We start from the raw sequence: 18,099 nt of genomic DNA on the forward strand, positions 1-18,099 counted from the left end.
AAGGGTATAAGGTGATACATTTCATTTCATAGTGGAGGGACAGGTATCTTGAAATGTGTGGTATCCTATCAAGCCGCTACATCATATTTAAACACTCCACCTTGATTGAATACCCATAACATAAAAAGTAGGTGCATATAATGTTGATGGTTGTTCTACTATTTATTAACCCTGGTTGGAACTTAATAGCATATTAATAATTACTGCATTACTGTGCATATCCTTCTATGTATTAAAATGGTTTACTATATAAACTATATGTTCAATTTTGTGTTTATTGACTGAGTACATAATTCATCCTGTCACATCATATTTGATATGTTCTTTTAACAATATACACATACATTTATGAATAAAATGGCAGCATATTCCACAATTTGTGAGGAAACATTGACAGACTCTATATAAATTGTATTGGCAAGCATAAAGTATTCCAGCAATCACAGTGCTCCAAATTGCCAACACCATTAAGTCTCAATTAGCTGGATTGCACACTGATAATCACTAAATTGCTCTCCCTAGCAGGCTACGCCCACAGTCTAATCTGTCACTAGCTGAAACCTGTGTCTCATCAATCATCATATAAACATTGGTTCCGGTCACAAGTAAAGCAACCCTGCAGTCACTATAGACTGGCGCACGTTTCACAGTAAGCTTTCTCAAGGACGTCTTGTGAGATCTGTTTTTGTGTAACTAAGTGTTTGTAAACTACCGTATCACCAAGTACCACGTTTCAGATCACTTCTGTCCAATCAAAATTAAGTACAATTCACATTTTAGCAGGCTAGCTCAATGCATCCCCGACATTATATCCTTGCTCTGAATCCTGTAAGGTAAATCTAACATCCTATATTGTATATATCGTCAGACCCAATCAAAAGATATATAGAAGATCCAGAGACTAATCCATATAAGTAATTCCCTTGCCATCTTAATATCCTTTAAAGGCATCTAAAGCAGAAATATCTAAATAATAAGAAATTAAAAATAGAATAAACATCTTTAATATAAAAAAAGTGATCATAAAATAGAAAATTATATAATCAATATGTGAATATGGCCAACAAAAGTAAAAATAATTAGGATTGACCAATAGTCAAGTGTTACGTATTACAAAACGTGTAAATAAGAATGTGTAAAAACAAAAAGAAAATAAAGCCAAAATCAAAACGTGACCCGTATTAGGATAATTTTTTTTAAATGTGACATTATAAAGTGAAAAAATTATTGAAAAAATATATAGAGATTAAAAAAACAGTGTGTAAAATATTGAATACAAAGATAGCTAGTGATGTATTTAAATGTGATCATTCATAAAAAATGTGCATGTGAGAAAAACTCAATGTGACATAATTTAAACACCAATATAGTGTAAACCTCAAAAAATGACACCGTAAAAACCCAAAAGAAAATAAGAATCACAAAAACTCTTAAAATATAATTAAGTAGCCATATAAGGGAAATCGTGGTCTCCAATTCTGAAAGATTACTGGAATCTCTTAATAAAAACATTCTCCCCCTCTGATGTTTAGGGCAACTCTTTCCATGCCAAACACTATGGGGTCTATTTACTAAGCCTTGGCTGGAGATAAAGTACCAGCCAATCAGCTTCTAACTGCTATGCCACAGGCTGTGTTTGAAAAATGACAGTTAGGAGCCGATTGGCTGGTCATTTATCTCCAGCGACTTTATCTCCATCCAAAGCTTAGTAAATAGACCCCCAAGTCTCTTAGGATCATCATGATAATATTTCAAAAATGTGCTTTGCAAACAGTTAGAGGTCTCATTCTCTGTTGATCTGTCCTAGCATTTCCCACAAACTCCAGGATTTTTTTTTTTTAAAGGTCTAGTCTTTCCAACACAGGGGTAAATTTACTAAGGTGGGAGATTTTTTAGAACTGGTGATGTCGCCCATGGCAACCAATCAGATTCTACTTACCATTTATCTAGCTGCTTCTAGCAGATAATAGATATAATCTGATTGGTTGCTATGGGCAACATCACCAGTTCTAAAAATCTCCCACCTTAGTAAATTTACCACACAGGCATTCCAAATTGTAAATTATACCTGGGGTGTTACAATTTATGTAGTCTCTAATGTACCCAAAGTTATATTTTAAAGAATGTAAGTACATATTATAAACAATAATTAATTTCACATTAAGTAAACAGTCATAAAAGTATACTAATAAAGGTAATTTGTGCCATCACTGTGCCATAGTTTTCTTTCATACACTATTTACAAGCTTTTCAAAACTTATTCTATGCATTTTTAATACAAGGAGCTACTTTAACTTTTAAATTAATATAATAAAAATAAATTTTTACTAAAGTGCATCAGTTTTTGACGACCCTTTTCTTCTCGCTTTGTTAACAGTTTGTAATTGTCAACGACAGCACCTCCTACTTTTTGGGATATGCTAATCATATTATATGCTATAAAATATTAGTTTTTTTTTCTTAATTCTCTCTCAATTAATTGATATTGATTTTAACGGATAACTTTGTGGACAAGCACAAAAATATGTTGTACTTACTAGACCCTATATAACAACATTGTGGTCTGCAATTACTGTGGGGAGTGGTGCTGATATCCAATACTATAAAGAAAAAATAAATAAATTTCACCTAAATGATCTATTACAGTCTTATATTAATGATACATATTCCAATTATTTGCCGATTGTTAACTTAAAGTGTTAAAATACTGTCTGACTGGAATGTTGCTGCAAACCTATTTTGCATCAGCTCATAGTCATGCTTATATCCTGTGTGATTTCTTATGTCTAACAAGATTCAATTTATGTGGAAAACTTCTCCCAAACTGAGAACATGGAAATGGTTTCTCACCGGAGTGACTTCTCTAATCTGCAACAAGATGTGATTTCTGTGTAAAACATTTCCCACACTCACAGTAAGAAACTGATTTCTCACCTGTGTGACTTCTCTGATGTTTAACAAGATTTGATTTTTGTGCAAAACATTTCCCACACTCAGAGCATGGAAACGATTTCTCACCTGTGTGAGTTTTCTGATGTCTAAAAAGAGCCAATGTCTGTGTAAAACCTTTCCCACACTGATAGCATGGAAATGGTTTCTCACCTGTATGACTTCTCTGATGTTTAACAAGATCAGATTTTTGTGTAAAACATTTCTCACACTCAGAGCATGGAAACGATTTCTCACCTGTGTGAGTTTTCTGATGTCTAAAAAGAGCCAATGTCTGTGTAAAACCTTTCCCACACTGATAGCATGGAAATGGTTTCTCACCTGTATGACTTCTCTGATGTTTAACAAGATCAGATTTTTGTGTAAAACATTTCTCACACTCAGAGCATGGAAACGATTTCTCACCTGTGTGAGTTTTCTGATGTCTAAAAAGTGCTGATTTCTGTGTAAAACATTTCCCACTATCAGAGCATGGAAATGGTCTCTCACCAGTGTGACTTCTCTGATGTGTAACAAGAAGTGATTTACATGTAAAACATTGTCCACACTCAGAGCATGAAAATGATTTCTCCCCTGTGTGAGCTCTCTGATGTGTAACAATAGCTGATTTGTGTGCAAAACATTTCCCACACTCAGAGCAAGAATAATGTTTCTCATCTGTATGACATCTCTGATGTGTAATAAGAGCAGATTTATTTGCAAAACATTTCCCACACTCAGAGCATGGAAATGATCTCTCACCTGTGTGAGATCTCTGATGTTTATCAAGACTTGATTTCTGTGTAAAACATTTCTCACAATCAGAGCATGGAAAGGATTTTGCACCTGTGTGAGTCCTCTGATGTGTAATAAGATTTGATTTCTGTGTAAAACATTTCCCACAATCAGAGCATGGAAAGGATTTCTCACCTGTGCGAGTTTTCTGAGGTGTAACAATAGCTGATTTCTGTGTAAAACATTTCCCACCATCAGAACATGGAAATGGCCTCTCACCTGTGTGACTTCTCTGATGTTTAACCAGATTTGACTTTTGTGCAACGCTTTTCCCACACTGACAGCATGGAAATGATTTTTCACCTTTGTGAGTAATTTGGTGTTTACAAAAATCTGATTTTTGTGTAAAACATTTCTCACACTCACAGCAAGAATATGGTTTCTCATCTGTGTGACGTCTCTGATTTGCAACAAAAGCCGATTTATTTGCAAAACATTTCCCACACTCAGAGCATGGAAATGGCCTCTCACCTGTGTGAGTTCTCTGATGTTTATCAAGACATGATTTCTGTGTAAAACATTTCCCACAATCAGAGCATGGAAATGGTTTCTCACCTGTGCGAGTTCTCTGATGTGTAACAATAGCAGATTTCTGAGTAAAACATTTCCCACCATCAGAGCATGAAAATGTGCGAGTTCTCTGATGTTTATCAAGATTTGATTTTTGTGCAAAACGTTTCTCACCATCAGAGCATGGAAATGGTTTCTCACCCTTGTGACCTCTCTGATGTTTAACAAGATCTGATTTTTGTGCAAAACTTTTCCCACACTGACAGCATGGACACGATTTCTCACCTTTGTAACTTCTCTGGTGTTTATAACAATCTGATTTCTGTATAAAACAATTCTCACACTCAGAGAATAGAAGTGATTTCTCACCTGTGAGAGTTCTCCGATGTGTAACAATAGCTGATTTGTGTGCAAAACATTTCCCATTCTCACAGCAAGAATATGGTTTCTCATCTGTGTGACATCTCTGATGTGTAACAAAAGCCGGTTTATTTGCAAAACATTTCCCACACTCAGAGCATGGAAATGGCTTCTCACCAGTGTGACTTCTCTGTTGTGCAACAAAAAGCGATTTACATATAAAACATTTCCCACACTCAAAACAGGGAAATATTTTATCACCGATATGAGCTGCACTATTTGTAACAAAAGCTGAGGAATTAGAACAGACCTCAGGATTAGAGGGATCAGATGGATCTGTACTGTGAGATACAGGATATATATTTAGTGTAACAGGATTGTCTCTTGGATAATGTTGTGTGATGTTTTTAATACCAGCAGACAAGATGAGATCGCCCTCCAAGTAATTCCTGCTTTTGCATCCATCTGATGGAAATATAATAAACCGTATTATTATTCACAGATCTTTATAGAACCCACACAAATTACGCTGCGCTTTACAAAGAATATTTAGTAATTCACATGATTTCCTAGCTTAGTGGAGACTACAATCTATATTTCCTACAACATGTAGACACAAACAAACACACACAGGTTAATTTGTGTCTGAAGCAAATTACCTACCATTCTGATTTTTGGAGGGTTGGAGGAAACGCATACAAATTCCTTGCACCTTGGCAGGGAATTGAACTCATGACTTCAGTGCCATGAAACAGCAATGCTAACCACTACACCACCATGTTACTATTATAAAAGAGGTCTAGTTGTTTAATTTGCACTTGCATACTATAACCACATTGTTACAATTACAAATGTACAAACAATATATTAGACGATACCTGGATAAAATATTGTCTGTACCACAATCACATTATCAGCACATGCCATAGCACAAACAAGAACAGGCAGATGGCACATCACCAATGGATATCTCCCCCTCCCCCCATAATGCAGACATTGATAGGTAACATTCCCTAGCCATCATCACAAAACAAAGAGGCTTATTAGCCAGTGTCGTTGCTAACCCACAATATCCATCTAGACTGCCCTCACACAAACACGGAAACCCGTGGGCAGTAACTGCATCTGCACTACACAAAATTCTCCAGGTGGTTATATATATATATGTAGCAACAGCAGCCTCTATATAGTCCTCTAGTCATCCTCAGTCAGAGTAGCCCCACCATAGTCATGCTAAATTGGGCTAACGAGTCATTGTAGATAAAACACTGATAGGGAAGAGCAGAAATAGGGCTGATGGCTCCTGATGTAAAAGATACACCAGAGTGTGTGGGGAGGAGACTGGTTATATATCTGGGCTGGTAACACACAGTGACATGATGTGAGGAGGAAAGCAGGAGTATAATAGGGGCTGATGGCTCCTGATGTATGAGATACACCAGAGAGTGTGGGGAGGAAACTGGTCAGATCTCTGGGCTGGTAACACACAGTGACATGATGTGAAGGGGAGAGCAGGAGTATAATAGGGGCTGATGACTCCTGATGTATGAGATACACCAGAGAGTGTGGGGAGGAGACTGTTCAGATCTCTGGGCTGGTAACACACAGTGACATGATGTGAGGGGGATAGCAGGAGTATAATAGGGGCTGATGTCTCCGGATGTATGAGATACACCAGAGAGTGTGGGGAGGAGACTGGTCAGATCTCTGGGCTGGTAACACACAGTGACATGATGTGAAGGGGAGAGCAGGAGTATAATAGGAGCTGATGGCTCAATAGTCCTCCACTGGACAGATACACTTCCCTCATTAGTCTGTAGTGACAGAGGAGGGTGTAGGATAAAAGATTGCTGTAGTGACTGAGCAAGGAGAATATGTGACTCTTTTCTGTAATTAGTGTTTATTACTCACTTGTGCTGATATCTGTAGGGATTTCCTCCTCCTTACACTGTTGATTATCCATCACAGGCATCCCTTGTTCTCCATCTAGATAATTTATCGTATTAGTCAGGTCTTCCCCCTAATTAAATCAGACAATAAAAAAGATAATAATAATTTCTGATGTCAATACTTGAGATGAAACAGTATAATATCAGTGTATTAGACACGCACACACCTGCTGTACAGTACACCTCACATAGGGCCTGATTATGAGCTGGGAGAAAATAACTTTTCACCTGGACAAACCATGCTGCACTATAAAGGGGACAAATACATGTATGTGAGGTAAATACTGGCTGCTTTTGCATGAAGCTCACAAATACTGGGCAGCTTTCATTTTACACAGAAATTTAGATTTGAGATTGGACACACTCCTCCCAAATCCAAATCCATCTGCACATTTTATAACTTCCCCACCTGGAGTGCAGTATGGTTTAGCCAAGGTGCAGTTACTTGTTATTTTTTGCTTTACTCGCACCTCAGCACCAGGCCTATAGTGACAGGAGAAAGTCACACGTTCCTACATTTCTGACTACATACAAGAATGGGCTCTATTTAAAGGACCTGGATACATGTATATAGGGGGGGTCATTCCGACCCGATCGCTCACTGCAGTTTGTCGCAGCGATCGGGTCGGAACTGCGCATGTGCCGCAGTGTGCCGGCGCATGGCAGCTTTCGTTGCCTAGCGATCGCCTCTGAGACAGAGGCGGTCACTGGGCGGGAGGGGGCTGAACGGCGGCGTTAAGCCGCTGTTTAGGGGGAGCGGTCTGGCCAACGCAGGCATGGCCAGACCATTGGGGGGGCGGGCCGCGGCAGCGTGACGTCTCATGCAGCCGCTGCGGCCCCCGGCAACATTTAACTGCCGGCCAGCCACAGGAGCTGCGGAATGACCCCCATAGTGTGTTAGTGTAAGAGATGTTAGGGACCCATCTAATGAAGTTCACCTGAACGTTGGTAGATGGGCCCACATATATGGCCAAATGTTTGCTAAGATATTCACTTATGCTCCATGTTAATTGTATGAGTTTAACATTATTCTGACTAATTATGTTTAAAAATAGGGTGTGCAGTCCAATACCCACTGTTTCCCTTGTGACAGTCACTTAGTATTTGGCGAGACCCTAAACCCCATTGTTACCGCTTAATAATAAATTATTATTATTATTATTATTATTATTATTATTATTATTATAAAGCATATTTGAATGGATATACTATTTTGTATGCTTTCTTTAACCCTGTGTATCCAAAGAATCCAGTTCCACCTGGAACATTAATGGTGTTTGAAGTGGGATACAAGGAGTTAAAAAGCAGACATGGCTTTTTTCTTTTTTCTTTTTTTTTTAAAGAGAATGTTAAAGTGGTTCTGATTCTAAATGTAAGATTAAGTGTGAGAAACCTTGGTGGCTTGTTACAGTCAGTCAACCACTGCCGACACATGCTGAGTAGGAAGGTTGTGAAGGATTTTCAGCCTGTGCATGGTGCAAATGCTAGTAGATTTATACTAGATGTTGAAAACACCAATTTATCTGCATCTGTATGTAGCTATGAGAAAGCCACAACCATAATTCCCACTGAACAAGACAAGCAGCTCGATGTGCAGGAAATGAGGAAGTTGACACACAGTACAGAATGTTATAAATCTCAACTCTGATACTAAGCAGCAGCCAGAATCATATGTTGTAGATAATACTTTGAATAAGAGAGAGATAAAAAGGTGGTTAAAGTGCATGATTTTGATTGTAAAACCAGATTTAAATAGGTTGAAGATACATCAAACTAGGAGTTTGAGGGGCAGATGTATTAACCTGGAGAAGGCATAAGGAAGTGATAAGCCAGTGATATGTGCAAGGTGATAAAGGCACCAGCCAATCAGCTGCTAACTGTTAATTTACATATTGGAGCCGATTGGCTGGTGCATTTATCACCTTGCACATATCACTGGTTTATCACTTCCTTATGCCTTCTCCAGGTTAATACATCTGCCCCCGAGTATGCTGAAGAGACTAGCGAGCTACCTGATGAAACAACTGTATTGTGCTGTGTAAGAGAGGAAGTAAGGGGGCTGGTGTCCACCAAATGGTGGATACCACTATTGGTCGACATAGTCAACATGGACACATGGTCGACACATGAAAAGGTTGACACATGAAAAGGTCGACACAATGTTTAAAAAAAAAATATTTTGTGGAACTTTTCCATACTTTACGATCCACGTGTTGACTATGATTGGGAATGGTAATCTGTGCCGAGCGCACTAATTGGGGTTCCCTGTCACTTTACGCAAAAAAACGACACCGAAAAGTAAAAAAAAACAAAACCTCATGTTGACCTTTTCACGTGTCGACCATTTTCATGTGTTGACATTTTGTCCATGTTGACCATGCCAATGTCGACCAATAGTGGTCGACCATTCATACCAGAACCCCACAAACAGCATACAGTGAGATACACACAGGAGGAGAGCTGCAGCAGAGTCAGATGTTGAGATGTGCATTTACACTGACAGAACAATTCAAAGTTAAACACATGTGGGTATATTTATTATAAGTGGATTTTGGTAAATTTTATGTTTAAGGACTTAAATCACACATTTACTAACGGACGATTTTTGACATGGTTTAAAAAAAATAAAAATAAATCATCTTCGCAAATGTGGAATTTAGACCCTGAAAAACAAAAATCAACGAACATCCACCCTGATCGATTATAGTAAATATACCCCTAAATACCATTTACTAACATATGATTTTATTTTTTTAAAGGATTTAAAAAATCATCAGAGTAAATGTGTGATTGTGCCCTGAAATACAAAATCCATCAAAGATAGACCAAAAATCGATCAACATTGACCCAAATCGACTTTTAGTAAAAATGCTCCATACTTTTGAATGCAGAGTCTGCCAAGAGAAATTTATGCAGAAAGGTCCCCCCCCCCCGGGGTAGTAGTATACATGATACCACTATTCAGAACACTGTCAGTAGACACTGATCAGACAGTACCAAAGATAGTGGGCTATGTGTGTGGGTCTTTGGGTCTGGGACTACTGGCAGCTTCAGGAGGAAGAGTTGATCTGGGTAACAATTGCCATACACAACAGAGACAAGTTACACAGCAGTCAGGCAAACCAGTACATTACAAAACATCCAGGAAACAAATGTTTTTAGACAAAATGAATGCGGGGGTTTCAAAGGAAAAAATAAGTAGTATGTCTCAACAAGATTCATTTAAAGCAGCAGCAAGTACTGTAGGAGCCACAAAAGGGAGAGAACCTTGTTTCAGCTCCAAGCACCTTGTTAAGAGTGACATTGATGAGGAAGTGAGCGAGAGATTCATTCCATCCATCCCGCCTGCTCCACGTCCCTCATCCTATGAGGAAGCAAAGAAAGCCTTATGGGACACTGGGTGGGGAGAAGGGGAGCCAGCCAAGAGTGGGTATACACAAGCACTCACCACCCCCTGGAAGGAGTCAAACCTTATCCTCTCATAGGAAAACAAGTCCCTGGCAGCACACCCACCAAAGGAGGTAATCAAGTATGACATCTGTGCCATGAAAGCTACGGACTGATGCCCATATATAAATTGCACAGGGCAGAGGGGAGCGAACCGTACAGTCACATAAAGTACAGCCCTGGTGAAGAACAGGGATAGATATCTCTATGCTTCCAACTACATTCACATCATGACACAACCACCTAAGTAGCAGTTGACGGTTTAGGAGGTAGACAGCCATGGGCAGTCTGGGTTCACTGCAGATTGCATATTGGGCACTGCCCATGGTTCCATGCTAAAGTGTTGGTCTCTGAGTTAGCAGACAATTTAATTGGCATGACTGTCCTGAAGGAGCAGTCCATAGACACGCCATCCGGCACTTATATGTTTGGCTGTTCTGTAAAAGCCTTTACAATTGCAGTGAAACTGGGGGTTAGAGGGAATGCCAAATGGAAATTAGTTTCCATAGCCCCCACCAGCAGAACCAGTAAACCTGAAGCCGTACTGCATCCACAGTGGTCATGTAGAAAGAACACAGACCATAAAAGAGTTCATCCAAGTAGGGTGTTCAGAGAGGCATGCAGCCACTACACCAACATGACCAGAAAGATAGCTGAATTCATGTGGACAGCTGACCAAAAAGATGCATTTCAAGCTGCAAAACAAGTCATCCAGGCACTTAATACCCTGGTCCACTTCCTTGGTGGATCGGCCATTCTTCCTGGATGTGACGGTCACACCACATGTCCTGGGGTCTATGGCAGAAGAGCACACAAAGTGGAGAAAAGAAGATACCCATCAGATTCTGAGTAATTCTCACCAGATCGGGTACACTCCACTGGAGAAGACTCAACTAGCAGCCTACCAGCCAACTACACAAGAAATGCTTCATGAGATGGGAGGAAATTTGAGCCAGTATGCTGAATCAATAGATGTGATGATGCTGCTGGAAGAAGGCCCCGTCATCATCTATACTGACAGCTGGGCAGTTTTCCAAGACCTATCCTCATGGATGCCCACCTGGCAGCAGAACTGGAATGTACATAACAGTCATCTGAGGAGGAACCAAGCCGTGGAATGAGACCTGGAACCAGTGTCATTGATGGACTGTGGGACCTGTCAATGCCCACACTGGGCTAGAAGGAAATGACATTGCAGAAACCCTGGTGTGCAAGATAGAACAGTGGAGGGCACCTCACAAGAGAAAACAGAACTGTATAAATTTGGGAGAAGAAAGGAAAGGTATCCCAATGACACAACAGATGGGCAGAAAAATAATGGAAAAAGTATGAAACTTGTCAACTGGTGAATTACCGTAAGAAGCCGACTGGAGATATGGTGAACATGCAGGACAGGTGTGGCAGAATGATTTAATTTACCCTATGCTCACTGGACATGGTGAGGGGCAATACTGCTGCACTGGACATCTATTCTTGGGTGCATGTCGCACAACCATCTGCAAGTGCTGACCAACAAGCTGTAATGAAAATGTCGGAAGACTTGCAGCTACAATATGAGACAACAGAAGAGATCCAGTCAGATAATGGAACACACTCCCCTGGCAAGCAAGTCAAAAACTGGGCAGCTTAGTATTTGGGGAAGGGGGAGGGGGGTGGTTTACTGGTTGTACCACATTCCCTATTATACTCAAGCTGCCATGTTGATTGAACATATGAACACTTTGAGGGATTAGGATAAAGTCCTTCAGGAGGCGAAGTGTTGTTTAAGTGAGAGGGCAATAGTAGGGGACATTTCATCTTGAGAGGCTTCTCAAAACCCCAAACCCTAGGCCTCCATACACTGCTTCTTGGTACATATGGCTACAGTTAAATGTCAATTGCCAACCCGCCATTACCTTATGCTCACCATTTACAGAGGTACAATGGGACATCTCACATGCTAAGGTGGAACTGGCACAAGGGGAAGCTATAGGCTCCCTGTTGATTATGCCAAACACTGTGTACATAGCACAAAAATTGAAGGGATAAGTTATTACAGCTGGGTTGAGACAGACATGTTATTTGTTGCTGGAAGGTGATACTAATCCTATGTTCCATCACACAGGCTATACCCCAGGACTCACAGATGGCTCTCTACAACTTGCTGGGCTCCAAACCAAGCAGGGGCCTGTGGACTTTTATCCTGATATCCAATGTTCTTAGGAGTGGTCCTCACCATTTGGGTGGCTGCAGCTGCTGATGCATTGGAAGACAAGGCTCACCAAAGAGAGAGCGTTGTATGAACGTTTGGCGGAGACATCTTTGCCAAACAACATTATAAAGTTTGTTTAAGTGGCTAAAACCTGCCGATTGGTTTTCAGACATTGGAGGATGGTTTTCAGGTCTTTCCCATACGTTGAGTTGTGGTTTGATGTTTTAGTGCTTTGCTATATTTGTCTCAAAGTTATTTTACTGTTTATTTCACATCTCTGCAAAACTGTTGAAACTGCAAGGCTTACGCCCATACGAAGCAGGGGTTCTCATGAGGAGAAAGAACTTTTCAGACCGCCAACCCATAAAAGTAAGGGTGGTTTGTATGGTAGGGGGACCAAAATGGTGTGCAAGCTTCCATTGATTATATATTTGCTTGAATACATTTATGCATTGCTCAGTGAGTTATGCAGACCGGATTGGAAAGTCCCATGTTGCTGTCTGGGGTTAACTCAACATTTTTCCATTCCACTGATGATTGTACTGGCTGTGGAGTTCCCTTAGTAACTGCTAAAAAGATGCTTTAGCCAATTATATGCATAAAGAACATGTGTTTACCTTACATGTGCATAGTATCCAGGCTTTGCTCCCTGTGGTATAAAAACTGAAAGACTCGGACACACAAGTTGCATATGATGTTGGTGTGGTTTGCAGCACAACCAGTCAACCTGCAGATACCAGAACCTGATTGTATCCAGCCTGGAAGTGAGGATGAGGCCCTGGGTACCACAACCACTTGTACAAATCGTGTGAAGCACCATCTGTAGCCAAATGCATTTGATGGACTGCTTATTATATATTGAATAAAGCATCAATTTTGAAATGCCGTTTTTGCCTGCTTTCTTTATCTCCGTGTATCTGGAGAATCCTATTCCACCTGGAACACTCATCTACCTGACCCTCCTGTGGGACACTGTGATTCTCCTCTGTATAATCCTGGGAATAAAGAGGACGGGGACATCTCTCTGGGGTATCCTGTTACTGGCCCCATCTGTAGGAGACAGAGTGACTGTGTACATTGTATATATGGGATTATCAGGTGATGTGTATCTAGGTGACCCCCATAGTTGCTCTGGATGGCGGTAAATAGGTCGACATGAGTTAGGTCAACATACATTGGGTCGACATGCATTAGGTCAACATGATCACTAGGTTGACATGGTCCTTAGGTCGACATGGGAAAAGTCAACATGAGTTTTTCACAATTTTTTCCCCCCATACTTAATCCACGGGGACTACAATTGGGAACGGTAAACTGTGTGGAGCGCAGCGAGGCACCTTGCCCGAAGCATGGCGAGCAAACACGGTGCACTAATTGGGGTTCCCTGTCACTTTTCGAAGAAAACAACACCAAAAGAAGTAAAAAAGACTCATGTCGACCTAATGAACCACACCCAGTTTCTATTCCCTGTACAAGAGATGACAGTCTCCTCTTACCCAGTGATGTGAGGGGCCGGTGATTCTCCATCATCACGTCCTTGTACAGACCCCAGTGTTCCTCTATATACTCCCACTCCTCCATGGAGAAATAGACCGTGACGTCCTCACACCTTATAGGAATCTGACACACACAATGATACAGTTATCACCCAGACACATCCCCTGGTGGGGTTGGGTAGGCGTGACCAGCAGTAGGGATCCTGGCACTTAGCATACCAGCGCCGGGATCCCTGCTGCCAAGATGCCGACAGGGTGGTAAGCGCAACGGAGCCCTTGCAGGCTTGCTGCGGGCATGGTGACTCACTGCACTTGCCACAGTTTCTTTTCCCACTCTATAAGTGTTGAGGACACGGCGTAGGAATCTTGACCACCAGGATCCTGAATGCCGGTAACATAACCGCATCCCCCTGGAGTTACTGTATAATGCCCCATTCCCAGCAGTCACTTCTCCAGTCATCACCCAGACACATCCCCTGGTGTTACTGTATAATGTCCCATTCCCAGCAGTCACCTCTCCAGACACATCCCTTGGTGTTACTGTATAATGTCCCATTCCCAGCAGTCACCTCTCCAGTCAGCAGATGAATGATCTGGTTGTTGAGTTTCAGGATTTTCTGGTCATTGTGTCTCTCATCTTTCAGTGAGTGAGGTGGATGCACCGTGATGGGTCTCTGGGTCCTGTTCAGTCCTCCTGAACCATGGGAATGGCTACTGGATGTTTTCATCACTATTGTGTAATCCTGTGTATTGGGGAAGACATGAATAAAACGGTAAATCAGACTCCACCTAAATAGGGCTGTTTATTGAAGTGTTTTACAAAAGAAAGTCTCATAACAATCCCCTATATACTGGAAAACAGAGTATATAGCATCTCTTCTGCAGTTCTGACGTCTTTATTTCAGTGACAATAAGAAAATGGCATAATGTGAGTAATGTAATAAATTCCAACTCCAGTGAGGCACTGATACTATATCTGAGAGCGTCTCCCTGCTGCCTGGTTACAGCTGTGCATGTGAGAAGATGGAAGCAGAGCAGAAAGTACAACAGTGAGAACAAATGCCATCATGTGACCCAGGACACAGAGGATCATGGCAAGAATACACTTTATAAAAGACCCAAGTTGGAAACATGTTAAGGTCACTATAAAACGCTATGTACAGAGCATCCAGAAAGTATTCACAGCGCTTCACTTTTTCCACATTTTGCCATGTTACAGCCTTATTCCAAAAGCCTCAAAATTCTACACACAATACCCAATAATGACAACGTGAAAAAAGTTGAGATTTTTGCGAATTTATTAAAAATAAAAAACTTAGAAGTCACATGTACATAAATATTCACAGCCTTTGCCATGAAGTTCAAAATTGAGCTCAAGTGCATCCTGATTCCACTTATCATCCTTGAGATGTTTTTACAGCTTAATTTGAGTCCACCTGTGGTAAAATCAGTTGATTGGACAAGATTTGGAAAGGCACACATCTGTCTATATAAGGTTCCACACTTGACAGTGCATGTCTGAGTACAAACCAAGCATGAAGTCAAAGGAATGGTCTGTAGACCTCAGAGATAGGATTGTCTCGAGGCACAAATCTGGGGATGGGTACAGAAAAATATCTGCTGCTTTGAAGATCCCAATGAGCACAGTGGCCTCCATCATCTGTAAATGGAAGAAGTTCGGAACCACCAGGACTCTTCCTAGAGCTGGCTGGCCATCTAAACTGAGCAATCAGGGGAGAAGGGCCCTAGTGAGGGAGAAGACCAAGAACCAGCACTCTGTCAGAGCTACAGAATTCCTCTGTGGAGAGAGGAGAACCTTCCAGAAGAACAACCATCTCTGCAGCAATCCAACAATCAGGCCTATATGGTATAGTGGACAGACTGAAGCCACTCCTTAGTAAAAAGCACATGGAAGCCTGCCTGGAGTTTGCTAAAATGCACCTGAAGGACTCTCAGACCACGAGAAACAAAATTCTCTGGTCTGAGGAGACAAAGATTGAACTTTTTAGCATGAATGCCAAGCATTATGTTGGAGGAACACCAGGCACTGCTCATCATCAGGCCAATACCATCCCTACAGGGACAGGTGTGCCAAGCTTGTGGCATCATATTCAAAAAGACTTGAGGCTGTAATTGCTGAATCAACAAAGTATTGAGCAAAGGCTGTGAATACTTATGTACATGTGATTTCTTAGTTTTTTATTTTTAATAAATTTGCAAAAAATCTCAAACACTTTTTTCACTTTGTCATTATGGGGTATTGTATGTAGAATTTTGAGGGGAAGAATTAATTTATTCCAGTTTGGAATAAGGCTGTAACATAACAAAATGTGGAAAAAGTGTAGCGCTGTGAATACTTTCTGGATGCACTGTATAGTGTGGGCTCAGAGCCTAATTGCTAAGGATTGCATATGCAAGCAGCTTGGCAATTGCAGTCCTTAGCAATGCAAATAGAGGAGGAGGTGCAATCTACCTCATCCCTGCATTTGCAATGGGATCGCATTTCAGATAAATGATGGTCACTGTGAGGAGGCAAGGGAAAGGGAGCTCTAGGAATTGCCTGCATGATAGAAAAGAAAGAGTTAATCCTATGGCCAAGATAGGGATGGCCATCAACCATCGGTTCAAAAATCATAAATGGCTTATGGCCGATGTAGAATACTTTTGCCATCGATGGGGGTGAACCAAATGTTTTCCCTCCATCGATGGAAAGGTATAACCAAATACATATTTTTTTATGTGGTGCTTAGACACGGAGCATAGTTCCGCCCCTGACACCCGCTAAGCCCGCCCCTGTTTTTTTATTGGTCAGTGGACCAGCCAGCACCTTTCAGTGGTGGCCATCGAGTGGTGCAAACCACTGATGGATCACCATATATGGTTTGTGTACCATCGATGGACACCCCACCAATGGCCATCCCTAGCCCAAGATCTGTGTTCTTAAATTGAAGCCCTCAGTCTGCAGAAGTCACACACAGGAAGTATGCCAGAAGCAGGCAGTTTCTTTCAGAAAAACCCTCCTCCTTCCCCTCTGGAAAGACGGACAACATGTTCCACCAATCAGAAATGAGGCGATAGAAAGAACGAGCCAGAGAGAATTGTGGGAGTCAGGAAGTTGCTGGGAGAAAGAGACTGTGTTGTGTGGCGGTGAGGGTACACAGCTAGACTCACTATAGGTTGGGGTGTCGCCCCCTCTCAGTGTCATCAGTGATCAGCCACTCTGGGTACCCTGCTACAGCTGTCATTGCTGCCCGGACCTGGAAGAGATATACAGCAGCTGGCAAGGACTTTGCTGAACGCAGAGTGGACTTTATTAGTATAATCCTGCTCGCTGTTCACTGGATTTCTGGGTATCCCTGAATAAAGATTACGTTGCTTTCATTGTAACCCCCTCCACTGTGTGATCACTGAACCCCAGGTCACCCAGTATCCTCACAGTCACGATGTTCATCTACGACAACAGACTGAGTAAGCTTGAGCTCTCTCAGGCTTACCGTCGCAGGGCAGCTTGCAAGGCCAAGGAAACTGCATCTCGCAACGCAGTCTATAGCCTCGCCACTCCCGAAACACAGGGGCACCACGTCTCCGTTTTCCCGAACACCTGCCACCCCTCCCAACGAATGCCTCTGCCTGTCAATCAGGCAGAGACGTTCGCATATCTGTGCTGCGATTGCAGGACCAGTTCTGCACATGCTCAGAACGGGTCCTGTGCAAACATCGGGGAAATGCTGTAAGGATTGCATCAGCGATCCTTACTGAATTAGCCCTTTGGAGCTGTTAACAAGTAATCAAATATAAATAAATAGGAGGAAACAAGAAGAAATTCATATAAACTTATAGTATAAGGTAAAATTATTTAGAGTATTATTGGTAAAGGATATCGATGCCAGCATTCACAAATACTGCCCTGTGGAATTCCTAAAAAGCTAAATCTCTACATTTTATAACGACATAAAACAAGCCAGATGTATTTAAAAATGTTATAAATTTGTTTCTATAAAGATCTTGAAAAAAAAGTTATCAAAAATAATATTGCCGGTTACATCCAAAAGCAAACTCCTAGTATAGAAATCCGTTTCGGTATATGTCCCTGTACCTCAAGGTTGGGGTCACGTGGGGGTGAGATCTGCGAGATCAGAAACACAGTGTCCTGTTTCAGGGATGCAGTCCATTTACCTACAATCAAAATCCCAACAAGGTCAAAAAGTCAACATGAGTTTTTCATCGAAACCGACTTGTTCATACTTTACCATACCAGTGGAGCTGGTTGGGGAATATAATAGTGTTCCCTGGAGGGGGAATAGAATAGTGTTCCCTGGAGGGGGAATAGAATAGTGTGCCAAGTGCAGCAAGGCACTGTGGCTGAAGCATGGTGAGCGCAGCGAGCCATTCGAGGGGACACGGTACACTTATATGGTGTCCA

At 41.5% G+C, this 18,099-nt stretch overlaps 1 protein-coding gene across 1 annotated transcript in view; it reads right to left on the minus strand.

Moving 5' to 3' along the window:
* Window positions 1–255: 255 nt before the first annotated feature.
* LOC134983632 (oocyte zinc finger protein XlCOF6-like) overlaps window positions 256–18,099 on the minus strand; it is a 33,313-nt gene continuing 15,469 nt past the window's right edge. Inside the window, exons 2-4 of the mRNA XM_063949308.1 lie at window positions 14,246–14,419; window positions 6,505–6,613; window positions 256–5,058 (exon numbers count right to left, since the gene is read on the minus strand). Coding sequence (XP_063805378.1) covers window positions 2,864–5,058; window positions 6,505–6,613; window positions 14,246–14,404 — 2,463 coding nt within the window. The 5' untranslated portion in view covers window positions 14,405–14,419 and the 3' untranslated portion in view covers window positions 256–2,863. The remainder of the gene's footprint in view (window positions 5,059–6,504; window positions 6,614–14,245; window positions 14,420–18,099) is intronic.

The sequence above is a fragment of the Pseudophryne corroboree genome (genome assembly GCF_028390025.1).
Source record: "Pseudophryne corroboree isolate aPseCor3 chromosome 3 unlocalized genomic scaffold, aPseCor3.hap2 SUPER_3_unloc_2, whole genome shotgun sequence".
Classification (NCBI taxonomy): domain Eukaryota; kingdom Metazoa; phylum Chordata; class Amphibia; order Anura; family Myobatrachidae; genus Pseudophryne; species Pseudophryne corroboree.